Raw genomic sequence first — 13,285 nt, 5'->3', positions numbered from 1 at the left:
ACCTGGAAAAAACAGATTGCAGCTGGGGATGTGTTTGTGTGTGTCTCACTGAAAACAGAAAGATAGCAAAGTTAGGGGAAAAGGTTCTAGTTTACTTCCTGCTTTGCTAGTTTTCTACTTGCAGGAAGCATGGGGGGGGGGAAGAGCATTGAAAACATGAAAAACAACAACAGCAGCCTTAAACTACAACCCAAACAAACCTTGCCTGCCCACCTGCACCAGCGTTCTTGGTGGTAATGGCCCCTTGTACCATCTCAGAACTTCACACACACACACACACGACACAGTCAAGGACACTTTCTTCCCTATCATCACTAGGATTGTTGTTTAGTCATGTCCGACTCTTCGTGACCCCATGGACCAGAGCACGCCAGGCACTTCTGTCCTCCACTGCCTCCCGCAGTTTGATCAAACTCATGCTGGTAGCTTCGAGAACACTGTCCAACCATCTCATCCTCTGTCGTCCCCTTCTCCTTGTGCCCTCCATCTTTCCCAACATTAGGGTCTTTTCCAGGGAGTCTTCTCTTCTCATGAGGTGGCCAAAGTATTGGAGTCTCAGCTTCAGGAGCTGTCCTTCTAGTGAGCACTCAGGGCTGATTTCCTTCAGAATGGATACGTTTGATCTTCTTGCAGTCCATGGGACTCTCAAGAGTCTCCTCCAGCACCATAATTCAAAATCACTAGGATCACTAGGATTAGGACCATGCATCTAAAACAAGGCCACAGCAAGTCCTGGCTTTTAGTTTTAGGCTTTGCTGCCCATGACTAATGCAACAGCAAATGGTTGACCAATAATGTTTTCTGTCCGGCTTGCTTGAGAGGTTGTTACAACACAGAAACTTCCTTTAGCCTAAGCCCTCTCTTATGGTGGGTGGAGGCTGGGAGATCTTTGGAAACAGCACAATGTTTCATTGCTCTGATAAAAAAAAATTTGGACCGTGTTTGAGGACACCCTGAAGTTCTGCAGAAGCCTATCAGGGATTTCTTGATGGCAAAACTGGCGGTAGTGGACCAATGTTCCTGAAAGACAGCTAGCCTGCAATCACCAATATAACCCCTGAAATGTGAAGTTGCAAGTGACTGTTAGCTGTGTTCTAAGCAATGTTCTCTGTATAAGTGGAATAACAGAGGCCCTAGCCTGTCCCCCAGAAAAACCCTGCACCTTAGAACATACATACATACATAATTTTATTTGTATGCCACCTTTCCACAGTTCAGACCATGCTCAAGGCAGCTTGCAACATGGGAAAAGACCACATAGCTACAACATAACGAAAGTTAAAACATTTTAAAAAGGCACAAACAGACCAAACAATTTCCACGTAAGTCAAAACAAGGTCTAAAATTAAGATACAAAACAAAAGCCAACAGCAACAACCCCACCCAACAAAACCCACTGAACTACTCAGCCCAGGAGCCTCTGCAGTTTGCAGTGCTAGAGTTCTGCAGCGAGCATTGAGCGGAGACAGTGGCGGATATAGAAGAGTTAGAATTGGTGTAGTACAGGACGCGGGTGGCGCTGTGGGTAAAAGCCTCAGCGCCTAGGGCTTGCCGATCGAAGGTCGGCAGTTCGAATCCCCGCAGCGGGGTGCGCTCCCGTTACTCGGTCCCAGCGCCTGCCAACCTAGCAGTTCAAAAGCACCCCCAGGTGCAAGTAGATAAATAGGGACCGCTTACTGGCGGGAAGGTAAACGGCGTTTCCGTGTGCTGCGCTGACTCGCCAGATGCAGCTTTGTCACGCTGGCAACGTGACCCGGAAGTGTCTCCGGACAGCGCTGGCCCCTGGCCTCTTAAGTGAGATGGGCGCACAACCCCAGAGTCTGTCAAGACTGGCCCGTACGGGCAGGGGTACCTTTACCTTTACCTTTTTAGTAAAGGTTCCCCGGGCGTGAAAAGTTTGAAAACCAATGTCTCCGAGAGTTCAAGGTTTTGTTGTTATCAGAGCAGCACCACCAGTTCTGCTGCCACACTGGGTGCTGAGCCTAGGGGACATCACAGGGCAATGCAACTATGACCTAGTGAATTGAACCTAACAGAAGGCGGGGGGGGGGCCTGAATTTTGGCTTCACACAGGGCACTGCTGAAATCGGAAAGACCAAGGTCGTCCGTGTTGTTATTTATATCTATCTATCTATCTATCTATCTATCTATCTATCTATCTATCTATATCTATCTATCTAATCTGTTGCAAAATTCTATGCTGAGTAACCATTCACTGAGCAACTTCCTAATGTTGTCCCCACAGAGTTCCAACGCTCAGCGTGGTAGGTAGATGCCAATGTGACTAATTTACATGGCTTATTCCAGTTGTGAAATTGGCACCCGCTCTCGCCCTTCACTAACCTAGTGCTCTCGGTTAGGGCTGGTGGAAGCTGCAGTTTACTGATGGACAACCGAAGGGCGCTTTCCCAAGAGAGCCAGTGTGGTGTAGTCGGTCAGAGTTCCCAGGCTAGGAACTGGGAAACCAGGGTTCAAATTCCCACTCGGTCATGAAAATCACTGGGTGACCATGGGCCAATCGCTCACTCTCAGCCTAACCTAACTTTGTTGTGAGGATGGCATGGGGATGTGAACTATGCAACTCACCTTGAGATCCTGGGAGGAAAGGTGGGATATAAATGCAAAAAAAAAAAAAAAAAAAGTTTGCCTAGAGCAGTTTTCTCCAAATCTGGTGCCCTCAAGATCAGTGGTCTCCAAAGTATCTGGAAGACACCAAGTTGGACTCAGCGTGACTCACAAATGTTCCTGACCGAGCTTTTTGCTGCCATGTAGTTTGTATCTCTCCCACCCTGCAACTCATGTATATTTTGTGAATCTTCCTTTAATCCTTTTATCCCTCTGCTTTTCTCCCCTCTCTGCTAACTATCCAGCATAATCTTTGGAATTCAACACAGGTGTTTGTGCTTAGCTGAGAAGCTCTAGCATTCAAGCTTACCCCCACCCCGGATAGCTTCCAGCAATGCAGTCAGCAAAGGGGGAAAAATCATACTGATGCTGATTTAGGATTACATTCTGCAGATACCTTTTGGAAAGAAACATCCTGTGAGGGTGCACCATTGGGAGGGGGAAACAGGACACTGCAGGTTTCTTCCTGGTTTTCTGTTTTGTCTCGTGGGATGCTCTACAAGTCTGTGCAAAGTGCCGTTTGCATCTGTGTTCCCAGAGAGACCAGGTTTTCCCCCCTGTTCTGCACAAACACACACATGTATGCATGGATCTCAGCCAGTGTTGCCAGTTAGGGAAACTGCATAGCTCATGCAGAACAGTATCATGGCATTGTTAGATGGTGAATTGCCTTTTGAATGGTTGTGTGGAAATGCCTGGCAGTGTGTGAAAGCCGAAAGCCCAGTTGAAAACATATCCCAGTGGTCTGGAGTTATGCTAAATAATATTTAGAGCCCTGTGAAAAGCACCGTATTTTTTGCTCTATAGGACGCACCCGACCATAGGACACACCTTGTTTTAGAGGGGGAGAACTAGAAAAAAAATTATCCCCCTCTCTGCTCAGCGCCCCTTCAGCGAAGTGGCAGGAGAAACGGAGCCCCTTCCATTTCTCCTCCCGCTTCACTGAAGGGGCGCTGCGCAGCTCTCCCTCTCTGCTGAAGCCAGGAGAGTTTTGCTCTCCCGGCTACAGCAGAAGGAACCCGAAGCCTCCGGAGCACAGCGATAGGTCCCGCAGCGCTCCGGAGGCTTCAGGCGGCTATCCCTGAAGCCTGGAGAGCGAGAGGGGTCGGTGCGCACCGACCCCTCTCGCTCTCCAGGCTTCAGCGAAAGCGACGCGAAGCCTCTGGAGCGCAGCGGGAGTGCTCCCTCTGCGCTTCGGAGGCTTCACGTTGCTATTGCTGAAGCCAAGGAGCCTGCATTCGCTCCATAGGACGCACACACATCTCCCCTTAATTTTTGGAGGGGGAAAAGTGTGTCCTGTAGAGCGAAAAATATGGGACATAGGCCTGAAGGAGGAAGTTGGAAGAGTGATATTCTTTCTCACTTCCTCTTTCACCTCTGTTGTGTTTTTCAAGGCTCATATTAATTATTATGTCCACACCCCTTGGAAAGGTGTGAAGAACGAACTTTGCATGCAATTTCTCTCTGCCTCTCCCTCTGCAGGGCAGAGGGCTTATTCACATAAGGGAGAAAAGAAGACCATGGGGTTGGGGCTCGCAGAACTCACTCAAAAATCCAAATGTGCCTACAGGCCTAAAATGTTGGAGGCTCCTGTGCCAAGCCCTGAAAACCCAACTCTGTCCTTATCATCTCTATATGGCCTGATCCTCTGTTTTTGCTGCTCCTTTCTACTAACTTCATTGCCGTCCTGGACCCTGATTGCTTTTTCTCCCTGCTCTTTCCCAAGCCAGTTAGATCTGGTCTGCTGATGATATAATAATTGGAGAAATAGTTGCAGTTCCATAACACCGCTACCCAGTTTCCATGTCCTATGCCCAGTTTTGCCCCCACCTTGCTAAAATTTGGCCGTAGGAACACTGGGAAGTTGCTTCAAATTTCCATATTTATCAGGCAAACCTCGTTCCTTGTAAAAAGTGACTCATTTCCTGGTTTTTCAAACCCTTTCCCCAGATGAAAATAGGCCGTGCTCAGTTTGTGTTAGGCAGGAAGACTCCTGGAGAGAGCAGAGCAATGAGCCACACGGTGCTTCAGGGGCCTGTGCGGTTGGCTGCAAAAGCCAACTGAAACTATAAGGAAGGTGCGGACATGTCTTCAGAGGATGCCAGCATGGTTAATGGGCAGAGTCAGTGAAGCTACAGAAGGCAAGAAGCCTTGCTTTAAAAGGTGGGCATCTTGCATAAATGAGAACAGAAAGAAACTGGCAAAACAACTGTGAATTGACAATAAGGCAAGCAATTTTTGGAAGAGGATTTAATCAATCAATAAAAGCAATCAATTGAAATGCCTTTACATATGTCAAACTAGGGACAGAGGCCATTGGGCCATGAGACAAGAAAGATGTTTGAAGGAATAGAGGGTGGAAGTGAAGAAGCCTAATGAATTTGTTGCATCACTTTTCGCTGTGGGAGATGTTGAACAGATGCTCACTCCTGAACAACTTATTTTGGAGAAGGCACCTGAAGAACTAAGTCCAATTGCAGTCACATGGAGTGAAGTATTAGGACTGACAAACTAATTAACAAGTTTCTGATATGGGTGACGCATACCCAAGAGTTCTCAAAAGAACGCCAACATGAGATTATCAATTTGTTTGCTTGTTTCTTTAAAAACGCAGCTTGTCACTGACTTTACCACAAGGACTGGGAGGTAAAACAGTACAGTGGTACCTCTGGTTAAGAACTTAATTCGTTCCGGAGGTCCGTTCTTAAGCTGAAACTGTTCTTAACCTGAGGTACCACTTTAGCTAATGGGGACTCCTGCTGCTGCCGCGCGATTTCTGTTCTCATCCTGAAGCAAAGTTCTTAACCCAAGGTACTATTTCTGGGTTAGCGGAGTCTGTAACCTGAAGTGTCTGTAACCAAAGGTACCACTGGACATGCAAGCCCGATCCCATTATTGTGTACTCTTTCAGGTGCGATAAAAAAGTAAAAAACCTATATGTGCATGCTCCTTTCTCGGTTGATGTGCTATGACTGACAGCCTGCGTGGTGTGGAGGTTTTTTCAGTTTGTTCATTTGCAGGGAATGAAAGGAGTGACAGTGGCTGTAGGGTGACCTGTATATCTGAAATATTATAATGGAAATGTATAAGTTGGTGGTGAGACTGCTGCTGAAATCCTCCCCTAACCACAGACACACATAGTACTAATTCTTCCTGAACAGCCTGAAAATGGCTGAAGTTCTTGGATCAGGGAGACCTGGGCTGGGTTCTGATCCATATTCCCATGGTGCTGTGGAAAGAACTATAGCTCAGACTTAAAGCAGCTGCTGTAGACGGTCCCAGATTCAATTCCTGGCATCTCTTGAGTAGGGCTGCGGAACTCCCCTTCCCAAGTTCCTTAGACGAAGGGCGAGAAGTAATATTTGAGGGAGAGAAGAACATATTTTGTCCCTTCTTTATGTCTACGAACGCTCGATGGATACAGCATTTGAAAGCGCCTGGCTCCCCTTTGCAAAGTTATTCCTTTAAATGTCTGCTTCAATTTGGCTTGCGATTCTAAAGAAGCAGGTCTTCATTCAAATCAGGAGGAAACCTTGGCTAGGCTTGTGCTTGGAGCAGAGATAAATGAAATTGCATGCCCGGTGCAAGTCAGCCGCATGGGGGTTGCTGGTGAGAATGACAATGAGTTTCGCTCTGCCTTGTCACACAGATTGCATTGACTAACAAGATTAGATTTTCATAAATTTGAGACACTCCCCCCTCCCTCATATCTTTGTGGGCAGCCAGGAGTCCAGACATGGATGTGTCTTGCACATATTTGGTTGTTAGCCAGTAAGGGTGTGTGTCTGAGAGAAGAGGGAGGAGAGAGATTTAGTAGGGCAGAGCTTTTTTTTTGTGCTTGCTTTTTTTCTTTTCTTTTTTTAAAAAAGATGGTTCATGGAAGAGTGCACAGGCTTCTAGGAAGTTTGGGTTTCTCTGGGTTTCCAGAAATCCCCTGGTTATTTATTTATTTTCGAAGTAATTAAGGGAGCTAGCATTGAAACAGACCATTCCCTTCCAGTATGTAGCTCGAATATTGAAACATGGTAATGATCTCCAGAATTTGAAATGTACCTACTCTTGCTTCTCTTCCAAAGGACCATGAAATGGTCCACAAAACTTATTATGTGCAAGAATACCAAAGTTTCCAAAGATTCTAGAATAAAAAAAAAACCTGAGATTATATTCTAAGACATTTTTTTAAATAATAAAAATCAAATTCTCAAAATGTGAAATATAGGTTTCGTTTCCTAATCTTTGCCAAAATTCACCAAAATTAGAACTTGATAACATATGGGGGGGCATTTTCCGTGCTATTGTGCCGATTCAGTGAACGTTCCCTGGTTTGTCAAACTGAGTTAGAGTAACTATGTGCTTTTTGCAAGTCCTCTTATGAGATACTGTACAATTAAACAGTGGTTGTGACGTTACAAATACACGATGAAAAATTCTGTCTGCTGCAGCATATCCACTGTTCGATACTGTCAATACTGTTGAGATGTTAAATACTGTCAAATGTTGGCTTCTTCTGCGTGCCAGCTCTCAGAATCTTATCACAACAAAAGTTTGTTTCAATTCTGGGATATTTTGTGTGCCAAGTGCTAATGTTAAGTGGCAGTACCTAACTGATACCCATAAACCAAGGGCCACATTCCCTTATGGGCTGCCTTTCAGGGGGCCACATAGTGGGCAGGCCAGAGGCAACAACGAGCAGAGCAACAAAAGCGAATGTTTTAACCTTTATAGGGTGAGCTAGTCCCCTTTGCACATGTCTATCCAGGCAAGCAAAGAAGTATCTCTGGAGTTCAAGGACAGGCGCTCAAGGAAGGTGCCAAGCAAGGGGTCAGCCTGGGAAGAATCTTAAGGATCAGACAGAGTCGTCTGGAGAGGTGTATTAATCGGCAGGGCCTGAGGTTTCCCATCCCTGCCATAAAACTAAGAGTATATCCAGGTAACATTTGCTGCCAGAATCCACAAAGGGGATTTGGGGAGAGCAAATCCATTTCAGTCCCATTCAGTTTGCACTGCATCCCCTACACACAAACGCAGACACACACAGAGAGAGAGCTGTCAGGCCCTGCCCTCTTCCACACATCCCCATCGCCATTCCAAATGACTTTCCAAGCCCTTTTCAACTTGAGGAGACTCCCTGCATGATTTTAAAGCCTGGAGGTTCAGGGTTCTTTAATCATGCAGAGATCCTACTCGGGTGCAGCAGGCTTCCTTCCACAGCCACCAGTAAATGGAGGGCTGTGGGACTGCAGACGGGGCTCCTAGGATGAAGACGGTCCAATGAGTTGGTCTCCATTTCCCCCCTTCGTTCAACCATCACTGCATGGGTTTGAGAGTGCAGAACAACTGAATAGGGCTAGGGCTAGTTATTATTATTTTTTGCATTAATAATTTTTGTAAACTTGGGTCATGCACACCTGCGGTGTTTCGTTTGTGCCTTGGCTCTTTCATCATTCTACCCAACGCACCACTGGAGTTGTGATCGGTATGCTCTGCTATTAGGTAAGAACCACATTTTCCGCAAAAGGCCACATCAAGTCCCACTAGAATAAGGTTTGGAGCCATAATTGAGAAAACTGGCTATTGCAAAAAAACAAAACACAAAACCAACTCCTGAGACAATTTGTAGGCGTGCTGACAACCCTCAGTGACCTGTCACTAAGTTTCCACTCAGTCCATGAAACTGATAGCGCTTATGGGAATGTGTGTGTGTGTGTGTGTGTTTTTAGTGGGGATATTTATCTGTAAAAGCAATCTATGCATTGCTCCCTATTCACGCTGCCCGGATTCCCAAAGCGTCTGTGTTTGTCTAGACAGAAAATACAAAGAAGCAGGTTGTGTCACTCCAACACAGTGTCTGAACCTGCCTCTGAAATGTATGCAGGAGTAAAAAAAATTATGCTAAATTAAATTAGTGTGACCTTACTTTGCATTTCGAAGCCACATTTGTCCGCCGCGTAAAGCTTGGTGCATCCATCACTCTTCCCTGGGGAGAATTACAAAGGGGAAAAAATGGAATGAGGTCTCCTCTAATTGAAAAGTGACAATGATTAGGAAGCCAAATACAAAATGCATATATACGAAAAATACATAAATAGGCATGGGCAGAACGGTAAATCTGTGTAGTTTGTTTCTGTTCCTCAAATGATTTTTTGGGGGACGCACTGTTATTGGGTTACTAGCACTACTATAGTAGTAATATATTGATCAGAGATTAGATTTTGAGGGGTTCCTCTCCCCAAACAGTCTGACTAGCGGACTGAATTGACCCAGTGAATTCAACTCCTCTTTACGCCCTCTCAAAAACAATACTTCGTGAACGTGAAATGCAAGAAAATATATCCATGAGCTCCTTAAGCTTTCATGTACCACTCTATCCAAGTGAGAGGGGCCTCTTGTATAGCAAAGGCATCAATATGCTTGCTCTGTATTTGCACTGATTCTAAATTATAGAGGTGGAGCCAGAGGATCACTTTGGGGGGGCGGGAAGGTGCCTGGCCTCCTGCGAGTTCTCAGCTTCTGATGAAGCTCACCTGTGTGTGTGAGTTAAAAGCTGTTGATGCATAAGATGTTGATTGGTTATAGAAAATGAAGCCCTTCTCCCTGGTTGCATGATAATTGCATAACCCCAGTCAAATGGAAGGAAGAAGAAGTGAAGGGGACAGATACCCAATGATAACTCAGGGATAGAAACTTCATCACCCAAGGTTATGGGTATGATGCTTATCAGTGCTCCCAAGCCACCTGGATCTTCAAGGTGCCTCCTTGTATGATAGGGCTGGGCGAGCGACATCTTTCTGTACCATTAAGATGATTTAATGACCTTTTAATAAACTGATTGATTAGCTGGTAGTATGTTTGTTTTCCCGTCTGATTTAATGGCTTTTGCATTACGTGCTCCTGTATAAAATCACAGCAATTATCTGACTATGTGACTTTATTAATTCATTTGCCGACATTTCTACTCTGATCTTTTAACTCTAAAGGAGTTTCTAGGGCAGCTAAATATTAAAACCAACAATTCCAAAACAATAACCAATAACCACCTCAGTAAAACAAAAGAACAGCAGGGCATTTTAACAATGTTAAAAACACTCTTTCAAACACCCACATCCACACCCAACATACTAGTCAGATTGGACAATATCAAAATACCAAAAATTTCTTGACCAAAAAACAAAACAAAACCCCCCAAACAATAAGTTGGTGCTAGGTGAAACTTTCTGAGGATGGGGCACCATCACTGAAAAGTCCCTGTCTGGGAATCAGATGGAAATGGGACCTTAAGAAAGGATTCAGAAGACTTTTTGGGGGTCCTGGCAGAAAAAAAATATAGAGAAACAAACCAATATTTGTGTATTCCCACCTCATTTCCAGATTCTAGGGAAATGTATATTCAAGCTGTGGGACTTGCCAGCTGCTGGGTCCCAGTAATCAACTTATATTGACATTGCTTATTCTCTTTCATGAGGCCCATATTGCTCTTACTGTTACTAACGCTGACAAATGTTTTGTGGGGGGAATACCTGGGAATACGCATCTGAAATTAGATTAGTTCTCCTCTCCTCTTTTTTCTTTCCCTTGACTTTCTTTTTGACATTAAAAAGAGAGAGAGAGACACTCAAGGTAATGTACAAATCACATGTACGGCATTGCAAATGTCATCAAACGAATGAACAAAACAGGCGCTTTTGTGGGAGCAGGACAGAAAGACTGCCTGGCCCTGCTTTTGGAGGCGCATTTGCTGCCCTGCGGTAAATCTTTAAACGCAGACTCCCCCCTCACTCTCTCTCACACACACTGGCTGCCTCCAGCCCCACGTCCACACATGCGCTGCGCAAAATTGCATCTGTGGGAACCATTTCCTGCTCTGGAAGACGAGCGCTCCTAAAACAGGGCTGGTGCAGGGAGGAAGATTGCGGGGCAGGGGTTGTGCAGGACGGGGCTTGGGGTGGGCGGGGGGAGGCGAGCAATTCCACGGGCTCCTCTGTGAACTTCTCCTGGGCCCCCTGCGACTCTCCCACCGCAGAGCGGCCTCTTCTGGGGCTCGTGATGTGACTGTCAAAAGCTGCCTGCTTGAACTCCACCCTTGAGGCTCCCTTGTCTGTCTGCCAGAGTGCTTAAAGCTGTCTAGGATTCAGCCAACCGTACCCAGGGTGAAAGCAGTTAACACAAGGACAAGAGGATTGCGCCCCCCCCCAAGCCGGGCTGCTCTTACCTTTAACCCCTTATGGCTGCAGCCAAACAAAAAGGGCCCAGCCCCTCCTGCTTCCCCACCCCCCACCTCCTGGTTGTGTGGGGAAGGCTTTCTTTACAAAGGGAGCCCTTGAATGCCCCCTTTCTCTCCCCCCCAACATTCAAATGAGGTGGAGAGCCTTGCGTCTGACGGGCCTTTGTTGCTACCCTTCTCCCCTCACCCCCGCTGCCCCAACCTCCTCAGAGCCACATTTTTTCTGGACATGTATCTCATTACAATACAAAGAAAAGCCCCCCTGCTCCTCTCCTCCACCCCTCATTTTTTTGGGGGGGCTTAAAGGCCTCTGTTTATTTACAGGCTCTCTAGACAATTCCCTGTGGTGAGGATTGGGATGGTTGGGACAATATGCACGCCATATATATGTGTGTGTGTATATTTATATATACATACATATATATATGCACGCTCTGCGCTCGCTGAATGGAGATTGGCACTTTTTTCTCTCCCTTTCTGCTTCAAGCACCAAAAGCCAGCAAGAGTGGGAAGCAGCAGGGAGCCAGAGAGGAGAGTTTGGATACTGTTGCTGGGTAAATTTCTATCCTCCAGCCCCCACTAAAATTTTTTGGTTCCAATGAAACTCTCGCTGGCAGCGATTGCTCTCATAGATGTTGAAGGCATTGTGGAAAACGGTAAATAAGGCTGAGTTGATGTGTGTGGTGCGTTAAGGTTGAGCTTATTTATCTTTTTTTGTTTAGTGGGGGGGGGGTATGCGGGAAAGGGCAAGCCACCCCGCAAAATTTGGAAAGGATGGGTGCAGAGGAATGATGGGGAGCATGGCACAGTACCCAATTGCTGGCCATTTTTTCTTACTGATTTTCTTCTTTAAGTAAAGTGCCTCTCTGGTTTGTTGTAGGTTTTCTGAGTTCAAGGGTTTTGGCGAAGGACGAGTTTTGTCGGTTGCGTTTGACGTATTGACTAGCAACCTTCCCTTGCAGAGAACAAGGACACTGTCATCAAGAACCTTGGTTGAGTAATCCCCAGGGTTGATTGCTGCAGTGCTTTCTACGTGGGGCTGCCCTTGAAGACTGGCGTCATATTTAGGGGGCTGGCTGCTGGCAGAAGTGGGTTGGCAGAAGGTGGCAGAAGTAGCACACACAAACACACACACACCTTTTTTTTTTAATTCAGTGGCTGTGCTAGCCTCCTAATGATTCCCAAATGCAGTTCAAGGTGTGTCTGAGACCTGCTCAGGCCCCCATAGCCAGGCCAAAACCTGAGGATGCCCAGCCCATTCAATACTTGTTGTGGCCCAACCGCTGGGCAAGTAGGAAGGTATCACTACCAACCACAGTGAACGAACCACAATGAGATGGGTGGGAATTCTGCACCACCACCACCACCTCCATCTGCTTCCTTTCACACTGGGAATACATCAGAGGTCCGTAAAAATAGTGCAACTAGTTTACTTTAGACTTGGGAAGGGGGAGCAGAGCCCTTGAACTTGCCACAGATCACCTGGTGGTACCTGGGCAACAGATGGAGCTACCTGAAATGCTCACAGTCTTTCCTCACTGTGGCGAGATAGATTGTGCTGCATATACATACAAATTGGCAAATGCACATTTTGCTGAAATCTGCCCCCTTTTTTGTAAGTCTCATAAGCCACCCCCCGTTCCTTGTTTCTGGTAGCCAGGCTTGCTTGTTTATCACATCTATATCCTGCTTTTCCTCCTTGGAGCTTAAGGCAGTGTACATGATTCTCCCACTAAACATGGTTTTATCCTTACAACAAACATGAGAGGTAGGAATCTAGCTCCAAGCACCTTCCAGAGGTTCCCCTCACTGCGAGAAGCAAAGTTACAGGGAGCCAGGCAGAGGGCCTTCTCAGTAGTGGCGCCCGCCCTGTGGAACGCCCTCCCACCAGATGTCAAGGAGATAAAGAACTATATAGTGGTACCTCAGGTTAAGTACTTAATTCGTTCCGGAGGTCCGTACTTAACCTGAAACTGTTCTTAACCTGAAGCACCACTTTAGCTAATGGGGCCTTCTGCTGCCGCCGCGCCGCCAGAGCACGATTTCTGTTCTCATCCTGAAGCAAAGTTCTTAACCTGAAGCACTATTTCTGGGTTAGTGGAGTCTGTAACCTGAAGCGTATGTAACCTGAAGCGTATGTAACCTGCGGTACCACTGTACAGCCTTTAGAAGACACCTGTAGAGAGAAGTTTACAATGTTTTAATGTTTTATTATGTTTTCCTATATGCTGGAAGTTGCCCAGAGTGGCTGGGGCAACCCAGACAGATGGGCAGGGGACTATTATTATTAGTATTAGTCAGACAGCAACTGGCCCCAGATCACCCAATGGGCTTTAAGGCTGGTTTGAAACTGGGTCTCCGCAGTCCTATGTAGCTTGACACTTTAACCAAGGACCACATTCCTCTGTGGGTAATCTGTGGAGGGCCATGTGTTAATAG

The 13,285-nt window shown here is 46.3% G+C and overlaps 1 protein-coding gene across 5 annotated transcripts in view; it reads left to right on the top strand.

Moving 5' to 3' along the window:
- PMEPA1 (prostate transmembrane protein, androgen induced 1) overlaps window positions 1-13,285 on the top strand; it is an 84,345-nt gene that overhangs the window by 54,308 nt on the left and 16,752 nt on the right. The window contains exon 1 of one of the 5 annotated variants that reach the window (XM_053394346.1): window positions 11,185-11,400. The exons of 2 other annotated variants lie outside the window; for them this stretch is intronic. In XM_053394346.1, coding sequence (XP_053250321.1) covers window positions 11,205-11,400 — 196 coding nt within the window. In that variant the 5' untranslated portion in view covers window positions 11,185-11,204. 2 more of the 5 variants (XM_053394345.1, XM_053394349.1) reach the window with 2 other exon arrangements.

This window comes from Podarcis raffonei, chromosome 6, assembly GCF_027172205.1.
Source record: "Podarcis raffonei isolate rPodRaf1 chromosome 6, rPodRaf1.pri, whole genome shotgun sequence".
In the NCBI taxonomy this organism is placed as follows: domain Eukaryota; kingdom Metazoa; phylum Chordata; class Lepidosauria; order Squamata; family Lacertidae; genus Podarcis; species Podarcis raffonei.
This window is presented reverse-complemented; position numbering and strand designations above follow the sequence as displayed.